Source organism: Myxocyprinus asiaticus, chromosome 23 (genome assembly GCF_019703515.2).
Source record: "Myxocyprinus asiaticus isolate MX2 ecotype Aquarium Trade chromosome 23, UBuf_Myxa_2, whole genome shotgun sequence".
NCBI lineage: Eukaryota > Metazoa > Chordata > Actinopteri > Cypriniformes > Catostomidae > Myxocyprinus > Myxocyprinus asiaticus.
In genome coordinates, this window is record NC_059366.1 from 45,298,054 (window position 1) to 45,318,037 (window position 19,984).

General features: G+C 37.2%; 2 protein-coding genes across 8 annotated transcripts in view; both read right to left on the minus strand.

Moving 5' to 3' along the window:
- LOC127414362 (probable E3 ubiquitin-protein ligase HERC4) overlaps positions 1-10,798 on the minus strand; it is a 28,731-nt gene extending 17,933 nt beyond the window's left edge. For 2 of the 6 annotated variants that reach the window (XM_051652341.1, XM_051652337.1), the window contains exons 1-9: positions 10,587-10,749; positions 8,352-8,646; positions 6,452-6,611; positions 5,450-5,526; positions 4,986-5,207; positions 4,816-4,907; positions 2,119-2,249; positions 1,804-1,964; positions 1,527-1,627 (exon numbers count right to left, since the gene is read on the minus strand). In XM_051652341.1, the coding sequence (XP_051508301.1) occupies positions 1,527-1,627; positions 1,804-1,964; positions 2,119-2,249; positions 4,816-4,907; positions 4,986-5,207; positions 5,450-5,526; positions 6,452-6,611; positions 8,352-8,577 (1,170 nt within the window). In that variant the 5' untranslated portion in view covers positions 8,578-8,646; positions 10,587-10,749. Of the gene's footprint in view, positions 1-1,526; positions 1,628-1,803; positions 1,965-2,118; positions 2,250-4,815; positions 4,908-4,985; positions 5,208-5,449; positions 5,527-6,451; positions 6,612-8,351; positions 8,647-10,586 lie in introns of those variants that run through there. The other 4 variants (XM_051652338.1, XM_051652340.1, XM_051652343.1 and 1 more) reach the window with 4 other exon arrangements.
- A 728-nt stretch (positions 10,799-11,526) lies between these two features.
- ccnj (cyclin J) lies at positions 11,527-16,393 on the minus strand. 2 transcript variants are annotated; one of them, XM_051652385.1, is made up of 6 exons: positions 16,261-16,393; positions 15,848-15,923; positions 14,542-14,752; positions 13,934-14,233; positions 13,642-13,801; positions 11,527-12,722 (listed from the first exon to the last, which is right to left on the minus strand). In XM_051652385.1, the coding sequence occupies exons 2-6, from the start codon at positions 15,914-15,916 to the stop codon at positions 12,386-12,388; spliced, it is 1,077 nt and encodes a 358-aa protein (XP_051508345.1). In that variant the 5' UTR covers positions 15,917-15,923; positions 16,261-16,393; the 3' UTR covers positions 11,527-12,385. The 2 variants fall into 2 exon arrangements, with proteins under 2 accessions (XP_051508345.1, XP_051508344.1); XM_051652384.1 differs by having other exon boundaries at positions 13,642-14,233.
- Positions 16,394-19,984: the final 3,591 nt, after the last annotated feature.

Here is a 19,984-nt window from a genome sequence, read left to right on the forward strand (position 1 = left end):
CCATAATAATATTATATATGAATATTATTTTCCACTTTCAATGAGTTAATTTTTTAACCAACATCAGTCCTGATCATAATTACCAAATATTCATTCATTTTCAGGATTTTAACCCTTTAAATGCCAGTTTGTTTATATAATGCCACTGTTGTTTTTTATGAAAAAAAAAAAAGGGGAATTTTTTTTTTTTTTTGAAAGATCACAGTCTGGGATATGTCAATGATTAGCAACAACACTGATTTTTATGCATTATTATTTTTCGTGCAGTGTCAGATTTAAAAAAAAACACACTCAATGGGTCTGGGTAGCTCAGCGAGTATTGACGCTGACTACCACCCCTGAGTCGCGAGTTCGAATCCAGGGTGTGCTGAGTGAATCCAGCCAGGTCTCCTAAGCAACCAAATTGTCCCGGTTGCTAGGGAGGGTAGAGTCACATGGGGTAAACTCCTCGTGGTCACGATTAGTGGTTCTCATTCTCAATGGGGCGTGTGGCAAGTTGTGCGTGGATCGCGGAGAGTAGCATGAGCCTCCACATGCTGTGAGTCTCCGCGGTGTCATGAACAACGAGTCACGTGACAAGATACATGGATTGACGGTCTCAGAAGTGGAGGCAACTGAGACTTGTCCTCCGCCACCCGGATTGAGGTGAGTAACTGCGCCATCACAAGGACCTACAAGTAGTGGGAATTGGGCATTCCAAATTGGGAGAAAAGGGAATAAAAAATAAATAAATAAAAAACTCACACTCAGGACCTTAGAGGACAAAAGTGTCAGCATCAAAAACTGCCATAAAAATATTATGTATTAATATTATTTTACACTAACCAACATCAGTCCTGATCATAACTACCAAATATTCATTCATTTTCAGGATTTTAACCTTTTAAATGCCAGTTTGTTTATATAATGCCACTGTTTTACACACACACACACACACACACACACACATTTCTCAATACACACTTACAAAACACACTCTGACATCCATACCAACACATCTACACAATTTTAGCTGCATCATTTATTCAGTTGGCCTGCAGTGCTCTATAATACAGCAAACAGAGAATAGGGGAAAAGCATGTATTTGCTCCATAGGCTAAACATGAGAAAAATGGCGCCATCTGGTGGAAAATATTAAAAATGTAAATTTTGAAGCCAGTGCTCCGGAATGAAAGTATAATATCATAGAATTCATGATTTTATGCTTTAATGGCACTGGGATTAAATATTACAGTTTTAATGGGTTTCAATGGGGACATTTTTGTCCTGAAGGTCCTGAGTGTAACTATTTTGTGTACACAGTGTATTATAAGATGTATTATAGGAACTGAGGTTGAAATATCAAAATTCCCCCAAAAATACACACCTTTGGCAAAGTTTATGCCGTTGGCATTAACACCCAAAATGATCGAAAAAACAAAAATGAAAAAGACAAAAAAATGTCCCAAAGGTCGCACAAGGGTTAAGACACAAATTCCATGATATAAAGCCTCTCCTACCAATTAAGTGTGACTCTTGACTTGTACCTGAGGTGAAGCATAGTGAGCGAAGCTCTGGTCTCCTCCTGCGTAGATCCTCTTCACACAGTAACTCTGTTCTGACTCTGAAATACACAACCCCATCATATCTGGAACAACACGATAATGTTTTAATAGTGAACAAAGACTATTAAAAAGGACTTTTTCCATTTCCCTAAGAAGGAATTAATCAAAACTGTACTAGTTGGGCCAGTGTGAGTTGCTATCACAAGTATGTACTTCTATGTCCTGCTTTTAAAAGGGTCTAATGTATAGGTCAACTCACCGATATCCATCGGCACAGGGTCAGTATGTGCTCGCCAGGAGCCCTTCACAGGGGCGGGGCTCATCCTGTTGCAGGTCGAGCGGGTTCCGAGCTGTCCGTTACCCCCAAGACCAAACGAGTCGATCTTTCCTGATGAGGGGATGAATGCCAAAGTGTGCTGCCTTGCGTGCAGGGAAAAATGAAAGCAATTCATGTTCTTTATGATTCAATTATTGAAATTTGTTCACAGAAATTACTTTTTACATATTGAAAACTAGGAGGCAGACATCAAAATTAAGGTTCTTTATGATCAAATATGGATATTTTGATACTTACCTACCACAAGCTATCTGTGCAACCACATTTCCCATGAGTTCAAACACCTTCCTGGGGTTCACCTCATGGTTTGTCGTGTTGTGTCCCAGCTGGCCATACCCTCCAGCTCCAAACGTAAACACACCCCCCTCCTAAAAATAAATTAATAACAAAAAAACATTGTCACTTTATAACAGTGAAAGGCCATGTGTAATAAAGCAATAGCCATGATAGCATTTATAGTCATGTTACAACAGCTTTGAACCTTTGCCACTGATATCAGTAACTATTTTGTAACAATGACTATCGACCCATCTTGTCCATGGTAAAATCAATGTAATGCATGGCCTCGAACAGCTTTTTGTTTTTTTTCCAAATCCTTCAACATATTAACCCTTCTGTACTGTTCAGTGATTTTTTCCTATATGTTTCCTATATCTGAGCTATACAAGATTTGGTGACTTCTCCACTTGCCATCTGAGCACAAACATTTTTCAAACACAAAAATATTTTTTGTGTCACAGAAAAATGACACTATAATACAGAGCAATTTTTTTAACTTTGTCAAATAAAATCTTTAAATCAGCCGCAATGCAGAACACACACACACAGAAAAAAATGGGCGGGACCATATTACACCCACAATACAGAATGTGTGCCACGCACACGCACACACACATACACACATAAACACACACACTCACACACAGACACACTCATGTTGGTTTAGCTATCATTATGAGGACTCTCCATAGACATAATGATTTTTATACTGTACAAACTATAGATTCTATCCCCTAACCCTAACCCTACCCCTAAACCTAACCCTCACAAAACACTTTCTGCATTTTTACATTTTCAATAAAACATAATTTAATAAGTCATTTCCCTTGTGAGGACCACCCAAAAGGTCCTCACAACCAGAAATGTCCTCACAGAACAGGTTGATTCTCAATACTTGGTCCTCACAAGTATAGAAAAACCTGTACACACACACACACACACACACACACACACACACACACACACACACACACACACACTCAGAGAAATAAATGTGTGAGACTAACACAGCCACAAGGCAAAACGCAGAACATAACACACTCACACGCACACACAGAGAGAACAAAGTCTGAATGCATGTTTGTGTGTGTGTTTTCTGCATTGAGGGTGTTGTTACAATATGGTCTCTCCCCCTCATTTCTGTGTATGTGTGTGTGTATTCTGCATTGTGGCTGATTTGTAGATTTTATTTGACCTGATTTGCATTGATGTATTTTCTTTGTAACACCATGGTCAGGTTTGGCTGTAGGGGAACTGACTCAATTAAGCCCACCCAAATATAACAGCCTTCCAATAAAGTGAGTATTAAATCAAAGATTAATCTCTCATCTAAACACTTCTGTTATGTTTTGTGATAAACTGACAAAATTAAGTTACTTTATATAATTGCAAACATGAAAAGTCTGGAGTGGGCTTAAAAGGAACATGTGTACCATTTAAGCCCACTACATTTTTAGAAATGTAAAAGCTTCACATTTTACTAAATAAACACCTCAATTTTGATAAAGTTTTTCGATTTAGACCTCAAACATCATAACTAGTTAATGAAATATTAAATTTTTGAATCCCGCAATTTTCTCCCTACACTGAAAATAGATCCAGTATGTAGAGTTGACAATGAATTCAGTTTAACATGAGGTTCAATGGGTTATTTGCTCTGTGGGCTTATTAGGAACAATAGGGGTCAGTGGAAAATAAGCCTTAATAAGCCTTTTTTTATTGTTTGTTATTGGTGATTAAACAAACAAAATATTCAGCTTTTAAGCTGTGAACAAACAGGCTTTTCAAAGGCACTGTTCCTTACAAACCCTCTTAAAAATAATGTTATATTTCTAAATTATAATTACAGTCAGAGCACTAACTGTTCTCAAGAAGCTTCTAAGATATTTTCATTTAATGTGTTTATCAGCCGTTTTTATTAATTTATTTTTTTTACTGCATCTCTCTTTGTGAGCATCACTCAGTGTCAGTGACAGTGTCCTACACAAGCTCCAGATGAAATCCATCTTTTCAAATACAAAGTATTGCTGTTAAATACAAAGAAAATAAATAATTAAGTTGCATTTGATTTGATCTGCAACAACTAATTATTATCCTGCTTTCTGTCTTTTTTATATATAAAAATAAAACAGTAAGTGGGCTTATATGGTACGTACTGTAGTCTTAATAGGATCACTTCCCCTAAGCATAATGCAACATTATTGCAACTGACACTTCAAAACTATTAAACAAAAACAAAAAATGCTAAACTTTAACAAATAATAGTTTGATCATATCTAAATATCAAATACCCAAAATCAAATGCAGAACTTGTGATAAAATGTATAATTACTACACAGTAGGTAGCTGCATAGAACACTGCTGCCATCTACTGGCTATTACTGTCATAACATGATTTTCAAGTCTTGTTATTATTATTATTTTTCACCAGATGGCAGCAATCTGCCCAAACACATGACACATTTTCATATTTTCTTCATGTTTTAACTTACAGAACTGCAGGTTTTTACTGTAGAGAAATTACATAAATATACTTATTTCCATTTGCAAATGACAATTTGTAAAAATGACAACAAACAGTAAAGAAAGCGGACAATCTTTCTCAGAATAGCAGGGTTAAAACATAAAATACTGCCACAATCAAACATTACATACTTTCGTCAGTGCTGCTGTGTGGTCCTCTCCGCAGCAAATATACACGACCCGTTGGGACCTGAGAGTCTTCAGTAAGGCAGGGAAATAGCGATCTAAAGAACAGCACGCATCCCACCATCAATATCATTAACCTGAAAAACTGAACTGAATGTCTAAAGTCACTATTTTACCATCATTGTCGCTGAGGCCAAGCTGGCCAAACTTGTTTCGTCCCCAGCCGAAAACGGCCCCAGACAACGAAAGCCCAAAGCTGTGTGCACCCCCTGCAGATATCCAAGCGAAAGGAACACCCTGTAAAGACTGAATGACTTGTGGGGATGAGACACAAGCTCCTTGCGTCCCAAGACCCAGCTGGCCATATTTATTTTGGCCCCAGGAGAATATCTGTCCTCCTAAAATAAGAGTTTGGGAATAATGTGGCATAATTAGGGTAAGCATGATATCAGTTTCTGGGACAGTAGTAATGTCTAATGCACAGTGAAGGCTGATACAAACAGCCTCAACCAACACCAACAGGTTTAACACACTGATCCAACAAAACCCAACAACCGTTGAAAGATGGTGTTTGTTGCGGCAGTGTCACTAGCCTTATAATGAACATAAATATTGAGTTGAGTAAAAAAAAAAAACATACCTCTGGCTAAAGCAAGAGAATGCCAATATCCACAGGCCACCTGGGTAATGTGCACCTCCGATAAACATTTGACAGTTCTGAGGTGAGAAAAGAGGCCATTTTTATGCTCAACAGAAATTCAGTTTAGAAAGTTACTATGGACAACGATATAGCAACTTATCACATTTGCATACACTGGATTCATAGGTGCATGTGTCAGAAAATAATAAAGTCTCAGAGCAACAATGATGCAGTTTTTGACAAGATATAAGGGGCCTGGGTAGCTCAGCGAGTACTGACGCTGACTATCGCCCCTGGAGTCCTGAGTTCGAATCCAGGGTGTGCTGAATGACTCCAGCCAGGTCTCCTAAGCAACCAAATTGGCCTGGTTGCTAAGGAGGGTGGAGTCATATGGGGTCGCGATTAGTGGTTCTCGCTCTCAATGGGGCGTGTGGTAAGTTGTGCGTTGATCGCGGAGGGTAGCATGAGCCTCCACATGCTGTGAGTCTCCGTGGTGTCATGCACAATGAGTCACGTGATAAGATGCGTGGATTGACGGTCTCAGAAGCGGAGGCAACTGAGACTCGTCCTCTGCCACCCGGATTGAGGTGAGTAACCGCGCCACCACGAAGACCTACTAAGTAGTGGGAATTGGGCATTCCAATTTGGGGAAAAATAAATAAAATTGCTCCAGGTATTTTCAAAAATAGGGGGCTTTTACTGACTTTAACTTTTTTTTCTGTTGTCTAACATTTCATGTATTTCATACAATTTTATTTTAAACCTATGTAGTAATGGGTTTAGATACTGTAGCAACCATTTCAAATAAAACATCCAGTTGAAGTATTTAGCATACATGGATGAGATGCTGTGTGTAATGTGGTAGAAAAATAATACCCCCATAAAGGTGAAAAATACCACTGAAAATCAATGTCAGGAGGTAATATATTTCCCAGTACACATTTAAGAGCAAAAGTATACTACTGGCTATTGCTGTTCCAGTAGTAGGTGCAGATTGTTTACCTGGGTACACGGACACACTCCTCTATATTTGTGAGGCCGAGCTGCCCATCTGAGCCCAGACCCCATGCGAACACTTGCCCTTTATCATTAAGAGCAAGCGTATGAGCCTCACCGCAAGACACGGCCACAATGTTCTGAGCATCCAGAGCCACAACCTGCTCTAGAGAGAGGACATAAACATATAAGAAACATAATCAGACATATGACCCAGTGAATTATACAGCTGCCCTACATGGAATACTGGCCAATATTTAGTTTTTATTTCATTGCATTCATATTTGAACTGCACAATGATGACTCTTAAGACTTTATAGATATTACAGTTTTCATTTTCTGTTAATGTGTGATTTTCTGTAAAATCATGCATTAGCTATACAAATAAAAATGACAATCTGTACAATGTTTAATAATGTCTTGAATGCTTGTTTTATCTTATACTTGGTTACTGTCACTTTCACCTATTTGCCTGTTTTCTTTGTTATTTGTATTGATGTATTGCAAGACTGTTTGCTAATGTCATGCCAATTTAGTGCTTCGAAAATAGTAAAAATAAAACTATCGATTTTTCCATTGCTACATATTTCAGATGAAACGGTCTTGATCACTTTTAGCTTGATGTTTACATCATGAATGGTCTGTCCTTGATGCTTCTGGGTCATTGAGAAAGAGGTCATTTGATTTCAGAGGAACTGACAGTGTTTGTAGCCCTTTAGATCAGCAACAGTCAATGTCACACTGAACAGACTGCATGTATTTCTGTAGAATCGAAATGAAATATGTTGCTAAATCCACACATTTCAGCAGAAAATGAGCTAAATCGACAGGCTACTCCATTGGTATACCCCAACACAGTGGTTTCTGAAGGTGGTGAGACTGTGATGTCATGGCAAATAAAGTAAAGTGAAACACATATTAATTTTAAGTAGTAATTTTTAAGTACTGCAGGAGGTAATTATTTTGTACACCGACACTTTTGCTATGGCTTGTGTTTATTTAATGAAAACAAATATTGCAGAACTTTCATTGACATTAATTAAATGTACTATTTTAACTTTTAGTTAAAATTTTTAGTTATAAGTAGTTTTTTTTATTTATATATAGACCTACAGTATATACACACAAAGCTGTAACTGGTTGCTTTTGATCTATCCTGTAAAAATGTATTATTTTTGTCAGACTTATCCTGTCTTAAGTTAAGCTCAAAATACAGCATCTGTGTGATAATGTTGATAAAATCTGTATTACAGTGAGGCACTTACAATGGAAGTCAATAGGGGCAATTTTTGGAGGGTTTAAAAGGCAGAAATGTGAGGGGGCCTGGGTAGCTCAGCAAGTAAAGATGCTGACTACCACACCTGGAGTCGCAAGTTTGAATCCAGGGCGTGCTGAGTGACTCCATCCCGGTCTCCTAAGCAACCAAATTGGCCCGGTTGCTAGGGTGGGTAGAGTCACATGGGGTAACCTCCTCGTGGTCGCTATAATGTGGTTCTCGCCCTCGGCGGGGCGTGTGGTGAGTAGTGCGTGGATGCCGCGGAGAATAGCGTGAAGCCTCCACATGCGCTACGTCTCCGCGGTAACGTGCTCAACAAGCCACGTGATAAGATGTGTGGATTGACGGTCTCAGACGCGGAGGCAACTGAGATTCGTCCTCCGCCACCCGGATCGAGGCGAGTCACTATGCCACCACGAGGACTTAAGAGCGCATTGGGAATTGGGCATTCCAAATTGGGGAGAAAAAAAAAGTAAATATGGTCAATTTAAGGTTTCATGTTGACTTAATGTCAATGTATTCCTTATGTAACAGGTGATCCCAAACAGAACAGTTTTTAAACTAAAAGTCAAGCAACACACTGTTTTATAATACTAGTAAAGTTTGACTCAAATCTCGCTCTGGCCCTACCTGGCTTCTTGCGAGCTTTCTCATGCCCTAGCTGGCCCAGGTCATTGCAGCCGCAGGTGTACACAGTTCCATCTTCCAGCAGAAAGACGGTATGACGTCTGCCACACCCCACATCACGTAAACGCTTGCCCTCGAAGAACTCACACTTCCGCGGCTCCAGCACTATCTCCTCATCTATCCCACCCAGACCAAGCTGCCCGTATGAGGCATTACCCCAGCACAGCATGTCGATGGGCCCGTATGGCCGCTCTTCCGCAAGCGAAGATCTACAGGTTCAACTGCTTAACATACACACCTGTCAGAATCAAGCAAAACACTCGTTCAACTTGTTCAACTGGTACTAATTTGTATCAAACAAACATTTAAAGACCCAAGGATATCAAAATAGGACTTTAGTTAATGTACTGTGTTAAGTCTGAGATCATCTATATTCTAGGGTAAACATACAAGTTAAAATGATCTTTCAGCAAATATACACCTTTAAAATGTACATTCTTTCTCTTACAAGAAGAAAAACAGACCAAAAATATATATGACATCATCTTGCACTCATGGGCGTGTCCAAATTTTGTCCAATAAAATGCTCTCTAGAATGAGAATGTCCCTCCCATTAATAGCACCTGCCTCTGACAAGTAACCGGCTGTCATTAAAACTCATAAATGAACACATGTATTTCTATATGTCCAACCGCAACATCTTATTTCAAATGGAAATATGTCAACGCAGGAATGAAAACTACACTCGACAAAACATTTCATGGGGTCTTTAATGAACGGACACTGTTGGTAAATGTGTTGGCACCAGTGTTGGGTAAGTTACTCTAAAAAAGTAATGAATTACTAACTACTAATTACATTTTCTACAGTTTAATTAGATTACTGTACTAATTACTCTTTCTGAAAAGTAAGTGCATTACTTATTACTAATTACTCTCTAAAACCCTTATCAACCTCGATCAGATGAAAAATACAAGGATAGAATTAAGAGAACAGTTTCATGTCTATCAAATAAATAATATAAAATCAAATAAATTATTCATGAACTGGCCAATGAATTTAAAGGGGCAGCGTTAAATTAAAAAACATATTTTAACGTTTAATTTTTATTTTAAATTCACTATTGTTTTATATAGAAATGTTCTAGTATTTAACGCAATTACATCAGAAGTAACTGTAATTACTGAAAAATTAAGAGTAATCCCTTACTTTACTATTTTCTTCAATTAAAAAGTAATTTAATTACAGTAATTAATTACTTAGTAATGCATTACACACAACACTGGTTGGCACACAGGCATTTAACAAAATTTAAAAAACACTCAAGATTCTCAAGTTATATTTAAGGAATACCAAAATATCATATTGTCTGCACTTATCAGTTCTGCTTAACCTTTGTGCGACCTTCGGGACATTTTTGTCTTTTTCAATTTTGTTTTTTCGATCATTTTGGCTGTGTTAATGCCAACGGCATACAATTTGCCAAAGGTGTGTATTTTGGGGGAATTTTGATATTTCAACCTCAGTTCCTATAATACATCTATAATACACTGTGTACACAAAATAGTTACACTCAGGACCTTCAGGACAAAAATGTCCCCATTGAAACCCATTAAAACTGCAATATTTAATCCCAGTGCCATTAAAGAATAAAATCATGAATTCTATGATATTATGCTTTCATTCCGGAGCACTGGCTTCAAAATTTACATTTTTAATATTTTCCACCAGATGGCGCCATTTTTCTCATGTTTAGCCTATGGAGCAAATACATGCTTTTCCCCTATTCTCTGTTTGCTGTATTATAGAGCACTGCAGGACAACTGAATAAATGATACAGCTAAAATTGTGTAGATGTGTTGGTATGGATGTCAGAGTGTGTTTTGTAAGTGTGTATTGCGAAATGTGTGTGTGTGTGTGCAAAAAACAACAGTGGCATTATATAAACAAACTGGCATTTAAAGGGTTAAAATCCTGAAAATGAATATTTGGTAGTTATGATCAGGACTGATGTTGGTAAAAAAAAAAAAAAAAATGAACTCATTGAAAGTTGAAAATAATATTAATATATAATATAATTATGGCAATTTTTTGAGGCGGATATTTTTGTCCTCTAAAGACCTCCGGGTAACTTTTTTAAATTGACGCACAACGGTTAATTGAACATGTTTAACAAATACTAACCCCACATACCGCTAAGTAATTCAGCTAGCTCTTATAACTGACATGTAATATTACCTGTTTGATAATCACACCCATACACAGCAGTATATGTGTTAATCCGTCATACATCTGTTTTACCTGTCGATTATATCACAGCTCGTGTGGTCGTGTCCAGCACAGGTTTAAGTGTTTATATTGACATGTGAGGAGATGCTGTTCTGCTCTGCAATGTCATTAGAGCGCGAAAGAAGCGACTGTAATATTCTAGACCATTCCTGCCAAAGCTAGAGCCCAAGCACTTTAATTTTTCAAAATAAAAGTCCCACAAAGCTCCATTATCCACGAGAGGAAAATGATGACACATAATCATTGCAGTCGTTGTTTCAAGAGACAGATTTAAAAAAAAAAAAAAAAAACATACAAATTTATTTTTGTTGTCACTATTAGGTGACCACAGATGAATTGCAATTTCAGTTTTACCCTCTTTATTTTTTTTTGTGCCCCACTGGTATCAGCCACTCAAGTTCTTATTTCAGTCACATTTGTACACATAAACATTTATATATTTATAAATGCTACAGAATGTGGTTATTATCTGACATATGTGAAAACTAAGGTTAAATCTGCAGTCTAAATACTTGTTACAAAAAAATAGCTGTGAACTTGAAGACATTCTTAATGCTTTGTTTTATACATCAACATTTGTTCTATAAGTTCTAATAAATACAGATTTATTTTGTGATCCAAAAGTGACACCAGCTTATCAGTTTAACATGAACAATCCCAACATCGTCAATAGACTTAGTAATAGAAATAGTAATGCATGATATAAAAAAATAAAAATAAAATAAAAAGTGATTAAAAAAATAAAAAAATTTGTGATTCTCAAAAAAACAAAAAAAATACAAGTTTCATGATTGTCAAAAAATAAATAAAAAATTTACTGATTCTAAAAAAAAAAAAAAGTTTCATGATTGTCAAAAAATACATAAAAAATTTAGTGATCCTCAAAAAAAAAAAAAGTTTCATGATTGTCACAAAATAAATAAATTTACTGATTCTCAAAAAAAAAAAAAAGTTCATGATTGTCAAAAAAAAAAAGTGTAGTGATTCTATTAATAAAAAAAAGGGGGTAAACTTTTAGGTGCTTGATTTTAAAGCATACTGAATAGCAAAATATTTGCAGTTGAAAACTGTGGAGTAGCTTTTTAAATCATGAACATATACCACAATCTCTGCATAACCCAGCATAATATAACAAAACAACAAAACTAGCTACAACAGAAATGTTGCATTTTTATTAAAAAACAAAAAATAATACTGTGCCAAAGTGCATTTTTAAGGTTGCGAGACAATAATAGTCTATATTCAATGAGGAAGAGCAAATTAACACTTGCGAATTGCTTGTGTTAGTAAAACCTCAATGTAACTTCAAACTCTCATGACGTTTTCATTAATGTAACATGCCTGTAAATAATACTACTACTATTAAGTAAACTTAACACAATAAATGAAACACCATGAGGTAGTATGCAGTGGGTGATGCATGACAGCATCTTAATATTGCACATTTCTGCTCACACCATACCTCATTATCAACATTACAGTGATCTAACGCTTTGTAGTTTTCACCCTGATCATTTCAATTAAAAAGACAGAATTCAGCAGTTCACGCGGGTCAGATCAAGTACTATTCAAAGGAAGAGTTCACCGAAAAAATAAAAATTCTGTCATCATTTTCTCATGTTCAAGTCGTTCCAAACAGCATGAGGGTGAGTAAACGACAGAATTTTCATTTTTGGGTGAACTGTCCCTTTAAGAGCAGTGTGCTTTTTTTTGTGTGTTTACATTCCCACAACTTCATGTCCGCTCAATCATCTGTGGAAGCAGGGAGCTGTACAGGGGTACAGTGCATTCACCTGGTACACTCTACTGGGCATGTTCACTTTGGCATCCATTGGTGCACACATTGTTTGGGGCTGCCCGTGCTCATGCAGAGGGGCCTTGGAGACCTGCATTGAGGTGGCATGGGTCAGGTAGGTGTTATGGCTCGGAGCAGACACGATCACCGGCTGGCAGTTCTGCTGGACGTACTGCGAGTTTGGCTGCTGCATGTACTGATGCGGGATGGGGTATGCCGTCTGGGCTGACCGAACACTTGGCTGCTGGCATTTCTGCTGGTTCGCTTCCTTTACATCACTGTCGTGAGCACTGTGAGAAAAGGAGAGCATGGTGAAGTCACAGAATAAATTGAACACAATCATAACACAAATTACATTGAGTAAACACTTAATTCATTTTACTTAATCATACGCCACGGCTCTGGCTTTACAGGAATGTTCAGAGTTCAATACAAGTTAAGCATTATTTTGACTCGTCAATCGGCTTGTAAAAACAAAAATCGTGTGTACAGTACATGTAAGTCTATAGGGCACTGCGATAAACGTTAAAATAAACAGTTTTAAATTGATGCATGTTTAAGGTGTGATGTTTTTTTTTTATTGTATTTTTTTCTCAAGCTCCATGAATAATGTTATAACTAGGGATGGACCGATGTATCGGCCACCAACATTTATTGTTGACCAAATTAAAACAAAAAGCAAATGGTATGTTTATAATGACTTAATTTTTTTGCATTGAAAAAAAGTTGCTTTTTTTTTTAACTGAAAGAAATACCAAAATTAAAATTAAAATGTAAAGCATGTTGAAAATGCTAAATATTAATTTGTGATGTTCTGTCATGATGTCAAATGTGAGTTCTTTTGTTTTTAAGTGTAAAAACAGAAGCACAAATATGTTTTATCGCAATATATCGTATTGGCCTACAATTTTCATATTGGTGCATCTGCTTTTAACGTTTTATTGTGCAAAAAACATTTTAGTTTTCATTACGATTTTCCATCATCTCTCTGAGCCTTAGATTTAAACACTGAATACAAGTGCTTCAACAAAAATACAAGCTTCACATTTCTGCCCTCCAGAATGTCTCGCCCCATAGACTTCCATTGTAACTGCATTACTACAAATATGATGTTTGCTTTTTACTAAAGGGAGAGAAATTATTTTCTTTGGAAACATGGAATATTTATTTAAGGCAGTGGAGTTCGGACTTGAATGAGGTCAAACCCACATTAAAAGTCTCTCCACGCAGGGCAACAGCTGCTCCCAGGTGTACGCTGACAGGCGCTGCAGGCGGGGCGGCCATGTAGGAGACAAACGCAAGATTACTCGAGAAGAAGCCACACACGCCGCAGCGACCAAAGATGGGACGAATCGCAGAAATGCATGATCTTCAGAAGAGAAAAGAAATATGTCTTCAAGCCTGAAACACCAACTTATATCCATGAAGAGAAACTGTAAGCATTTTAATCTGGTCAAAGTGATCAGAAACAGAGAGTTTGGGAAATTTTTGTGCAATGCACCTTGTAGAGAGACCTCCAAGAAGTAATCTGCATATTTTGACATGTACATCATGGTCTTCTCCATACACGCCATCGGCCAGCCATCATGCAGGTCCGTCTCATTCATGGCGACTGGCAGGTAGTATTCTATGAAGTGAGCGGCCGTAGGGAGGTACAAGTTCCACTGAAACGTCTCGAGGAGCAGCAGCTCCATGTGCAGGAGAGCCTGTTTGGTCAGAACCAGATTCATGGAGCTCATGCAGCCGAGGCTGTTCAGTGTCTCCAGCTTCGGCACACAATCTTCTCTCTCCTCAAACTTACCTGGATATTAACCATGAGAGCTTTAAGTTAACTCAAAACAATCGCAACCCATTTTACTTTCATAATCTGATGTATTACAGAGGGAAACAGGATATTCAGTTATGCATGCATAGGAGAACTGTATTTAATGTGATTTGCAACATGCCTATTTTGATTCACTACAATGTAGCATACTACTGTGTGAAACGATTATAGTTGCATAATACCTAAATAGAAAATATAGTGCAGGCTGCGCAGTATTCAGTAAGCTAGTATTCCATTTTGAAAACAACCACTGAAAATCAAAAAGTAAAAAGCACAATTCTTACTGGCCAAAAGCAAGCAGGACAGCGCCACCATGTGGAGCTGCTGAACAGAAACGTCATAGCGGTCCATAAACAGGTCCAACAGATAAACAGCCAAGTGTCTGGCAGCTGGGCACAGCTTGAACCGATTGCTCACTATTGCAATGAGGTCTGCAAAATATCGTCTAAGGCTGAGCTGTGGGGACTGGCCTTTGTATGCAGGCAACCGCAGCTCCTGAAAAACAACCAAAGACTATACTGACTGATTTGTGCATGTGTTTGTGGAGTTGTACATGAATTTATTTATGCATGCCCTTGTTAAAAACAACCAAAGAGACAGTTCCACTGCAATGACTGTTTTGCAACATCGACCCTCTGGTTAACTTGCAATAAACAAGTTGCACATGCATGCAACTTCATGCATTTTAGTAATAATTAAGATTTTACCATACAGACTGATTTGCATTTCATGCATGCATGTCATCACAATCAATATGGCAGATTTGTGCAATAACCAAGTGGAGTTGTACAAGCATTCATTCTTCATTCATTCATTCTTTCATGCATGCATGCCATCACAAAAACTAAGTGACAATCCCAGTGCAATGACAATTTGACTAACTTCTTAACTTGCAATAACCAAGCTAGGTTGCACATGCTTTAGTGATGCTATGCATGCATGCATTTTTGTAATACTTAAGAATATATAATACCAGCTGATATGCATTTCATGCATGCTTGCCATCACAATAAATATACTGACAGATTTGTGCATGTCCAATAACCAAGTGAAGTTGTACATACATGCATGCATGCATTAATTAATTCATGCATGCCCTAATAAAAACAACAAAAGGGACACTACACTATAACTTGTTAACTTGCAATAACCAGTCGCACATGTTTGCTTGCATACAGTCATGGGTGGCTTTTAAGATGGCATACATGCATTTTTGTAATACTCAATATTTTACCAAACTGACTGATTTGCATTTCATGCATGCAAGCCATCACAATCAATTCAATACTGGCCGATTTGGGCAATAACCAAGTAAAGTTGCACATGCATGCATTCATGCATGCCATCATAAACATAACTATAGGGACAACACCACTGCAATGGCAGTTTTGTAATATTGACTGACTTGTTAACTTGCAAAAACCAAGTTGAGTTGCACATGCACCGCATTTGTGATGGCATGCATGGATTTTACAATAATGACTGCTTTGCATTTCATGCATGCCATCACAATCAATATGTGACTCATGTCTTTATGGCACATATCTAATGCAGTAAGACAAATAACAACACAATGAAAAGGATACACACTTTGTAACGCAGGGCCTGATAGATGTCCTCTGCAAGCTCCCCTTTCCACCACTGCCCCTCCAGCTCCATTGGTGTCCTGTAGCAGAAGGTTTCATTTAGTTTCACTGAGCATGCTTCACTTCAATGCAACACTTCAAAGTGTCTCAAGACATTTTCAAGCTCTAATGCAACAATCAGCACTGATGAAGCTCAGACTGAAGCAGTTGGTGATTGGTTCAACACTTTTCTCATTTAGAAAAACAAGCATGAGTCTTCCTCATCACGCACAATAGTTAAAGGGCCAAATCAAACCAATACAGATCACAGGCAACAAGGCAAACTTCATAAATCAAGATTTTTTCTACAAGATTTGCATTTAAAACACTGGCTATTAAAATGAAATCTGACGATTAAAGGCTTTAAAAAGTACTTACTACACTCAAAGACGGCTGCATACAGACAGTACAATGCAACAAGTAGCCTAACAAACTCATTAGTCGGATTACCAGTGTAAATCAGAGTAAAGTGTATACTCTGTGTTCACTACTGTGCGTAAAACACCGGAGCGAAGTAACAACACATCTCAGCCAATCGAAGGACGCCTTACAATCATAGCGCACAGTGAACAGCCAATCAGAAGTAAGCTTTCATCGACGTCATCACAACGCGTGGACTTTCGCTTCATCAGTCACATCTACGATTGTTTTCATCTTTCCAAAACAGTTTGGCCTTTAAAGAAATGAATTATGGACACAAATCTCTTTAAAATTAAATGGACAGATTTGAGCCTGACTGAACTAAATATTCTTGTCTACATCGATATATAGTTCATATATTTCCCTAAATGTATTGTTAGTGGAACAATATGGAAAATATATTTATATATTGAATGTAGTATTTTATATATTAGGCATTGAACTAGAGCTAGGGCACAATTATATTTACTGGCTGCAATAATGGCGTATCTGTTGAGAATTCATAAATTATTTTCAGTTGAATTCAGACTGAGAAGTAGGATAAATATATATATATATATATATATATATATATATATATATATATATATATATATATATATATATATATACACACACAGTTGAAGTCAGAAGTTTACATACACTTAGGATGAAGTCATTAAAACTCATTTTTTTTAACCACTCCAAAGATTTAATATTAGCAAACTATAGTTTTGGCAAGTCGTTTAGGACATCTACTTTGTGCATGACATGAGTAATTTTTCCAACAACTGTTTACAGACAGACTGTTTCACTTTGACTATATCACAATTCCAGTAGGTCAGAAGTTTACATACACTAAGTTAAGTATGCCTTTAAGCAGCTTGGAAAATTTCAGAAAATTATGTCAAGCCTTTAGACAATTAGCCAATTAGCTTCTGAGAGGAGGTGTACTGAATTGTTGGTGTACCTGTGGATGTATTTTAAGGCCTACCTTCAAACTCAGTGCCTCTTTGCTTGACATCATGGGAAAATCAAAAGAAATCAATCAAGACCTCAGAAAAAAGATTGTGGACATCCACAAGTCTGGTACATCCTTGGGAGCAATTTCCAAACGCCTGAAGGTACCACGTTCATCTGTACAAACAATAGTACACAAGTATAAACACCATGGGACCACGCAGCCATCATACCGCTCAGGAAGGAGACGCATTCTGTCTCCTAGAGATGAACGTAATTTGGTGCGAAAAGTGCAAATCAATCCCAGAACAACAGCAAAGGACCTTGTGAAGATGCTGGAGGAAACAGGTAGACAAGTATCTATATCCACAGTAAAACAAGTCCTATATCAACATAACCTGAAAGGCTGCTCAGCAAGGAAGAAGCCACTGCTCCAAAACCACAATAAAAAAGCCAGAATACAGTTTGCAAGTGCACATGGGGACAAAGATCTTACTTTTTGGAGAAATGTCCTCTGGTCTGATGAAACAAAAATTTAACCGTTTGGCCATAATGACCATCGTTATGTTTGGAGGAAAAAGGGTGAGGCTTGCAAGCCGAAGAACACCATCCCAACCGTGAAGCATGGGGGTGGCAGCATCATGTTGTGAGGGTAATTTGCTGCAGGAGGGACTGGTGCACTTCACAAAATAGATGGCATCATGAGGAAGGAAAATGATGAGGATATATTGAAGCAACATATCAAGACATCAGCCAGGAAGTTAAAGCTCGGTCACAAATGGGTCTTCCAAATGGACAATGATCCCAAGCATACCTCAAGTTGTGGCAAAATGGCTTAAGGACAACAAAGTCAAGGTATTGGAGTGGCCATCACAAAGCCCTGATCTCAATCCGATAGAAAATTTGTGGGCAGAACTGAAAAATCTGATGATTCAGTGATTGGCTTGATTTATATTTGACATTGCTATTTGAGGAAGAAGCAATGTGAAAGTAAATTATAATAAGTTTAACAGTATTTTATGACTATTGTTATGTGGGTGTACTACTGAATCTATGTAAGTTGTTCATCTATTTAAACTCAATAAGTACCTGAGAAAATACTTGTGTAGCTCAATATGTGTTTGTCAGCCAGCTGCATCTCATAAAATTTCAGTGTGTGAGTAACGAAACCTGTTCTAGATTTGTCCTGATTTGTAACATTATCTCTTTGATATATGAAAAATAAAACATCAAAATAAATTTTATTCTATCAATTTGTAATTTCTAATATTTTGAAAATGTGACTATCTGGGCATTTTGAAGATCCATTTGTGATATACGTGCCGGGTCTCTACAGACCCGAATACTAAGAGTGTTTGGTGAAATTCCCATGCATTTAAGGGTTAACTTCAGACTGAGAAGTAGGATAATTAATTTACTAATCACTAATCTGATCTTAATTTTTACTACATTGTATGTCCATTCATCACATTGTTTCCCCACATATTTTTTTTTAATATTGCACTTACATAGTACAGAGGGTACAGCAGAAGTAATAACTGCAGAAAATTGTATATACAGTGTATATATATATATATATATATATATATATATATATATATATATATATATATATATATATATATACTGTATGCAATGAATTACCTAATTAATGCATAAGTGGAAAAGGTGTTTTTTGTCTTTTTAGTTTGTGACTCAGCATAATCTACAATTGAATAACAACTGAATGAACTGAAGGAAAGTCCCCATATAACTGTCTTTAGAAAACACAAACTATTTCAACTGTTTTAAAGATATAGTTCACCCAAAAATGAAAATTCTCTCATTATTTATACACCCTCATGCCATCCTAGATGTGTATGACTTTCTTTCTTCAGCAGAACATAAATGAAGATGTTTAGAAGAATATTTCAGCTCTGTAGGTCCATACAATGCAAGCGAATGGGTGCCAACATTTTGAAGCTCCAAAATCCTCATAAAAAGCATAAACGTAATCAGCAACGGTGAGAGAGGAGTGGACTATTTTATTTATAATTCCGCACCTGCATTCCAGTCTACATCTTGATGTAATCCTTCCTTATGATCGCATGTTTTCATGAGCTGAATGGGAGACTTAACAAAAAGTTAAAATGTGACGAGACTGCAGTTTACCCAACAGACTCGTGCAGCGTGTGCAAGTCATTTGTGCATTATGAGCCGGCAGCGCTTCACTTTCAGTTAATCACGTGAGGAAACGTTCCCGCTTTGCTTCGGTCAGGCTGCACAGATGACAGCCTGCATTCCGTGTTTGATCTGTTTCTTTTGTTTTCAGAACAACACGTGATGTAATAAGGAATACACCATTATTAATCCTTGAGATTTCCAACCCAGCCTACAGATACACTCTCCTTAAACCATAGTCATTAGTCTCCCATTCAGCTCATGAAAACACGCTGCATGATCATGAGGAGGGATTACATCGAGATCGATTGGAATGCAGGTCAGCCTGCTTCTCTCTCGCTGTTGCTTGTGTGCTAATGATTACCCCTCTGTGTGATTTTGAAAAATTTATGACATAATATAAGAAATATATAAGATCCTGCACAATTTCGTGATCAGTAATCAAATAAGCAAATTTGTGACATTAACTGTGTTAAGTCATTTAGTACAAAAGGACAGGTTTTTTTTCATTAAAGCACTTTCACAAGATGCTTTGTGAAAATTCACATGCAGGATCATAATTATGTCATAATCATATGGGATT

Coding starts and splice junctions, on each gene's coding strand:
- ccnj (XM_051652384.1), bottom strand. CDS start 15,916: ATGGAGCTGGAGGGGCAGTGGTGGAAAGGGGAGCTTGCAGAGGACATC. Junction 14,753..15,847: donor ATCAGGCCCTGCGTTACAAA/GTGTGTATCCTT, acceptor GTTGTTTTTCAG/GAGCTGCGGTTGCCTGCATA. Junction 12,723..13,641: donor TGCGTGGAGAGACTTTTAAT/GTGGGTTTGACC, acceptor CTTTTCTCACAG/TGCTCACGACAGTGATGTAA.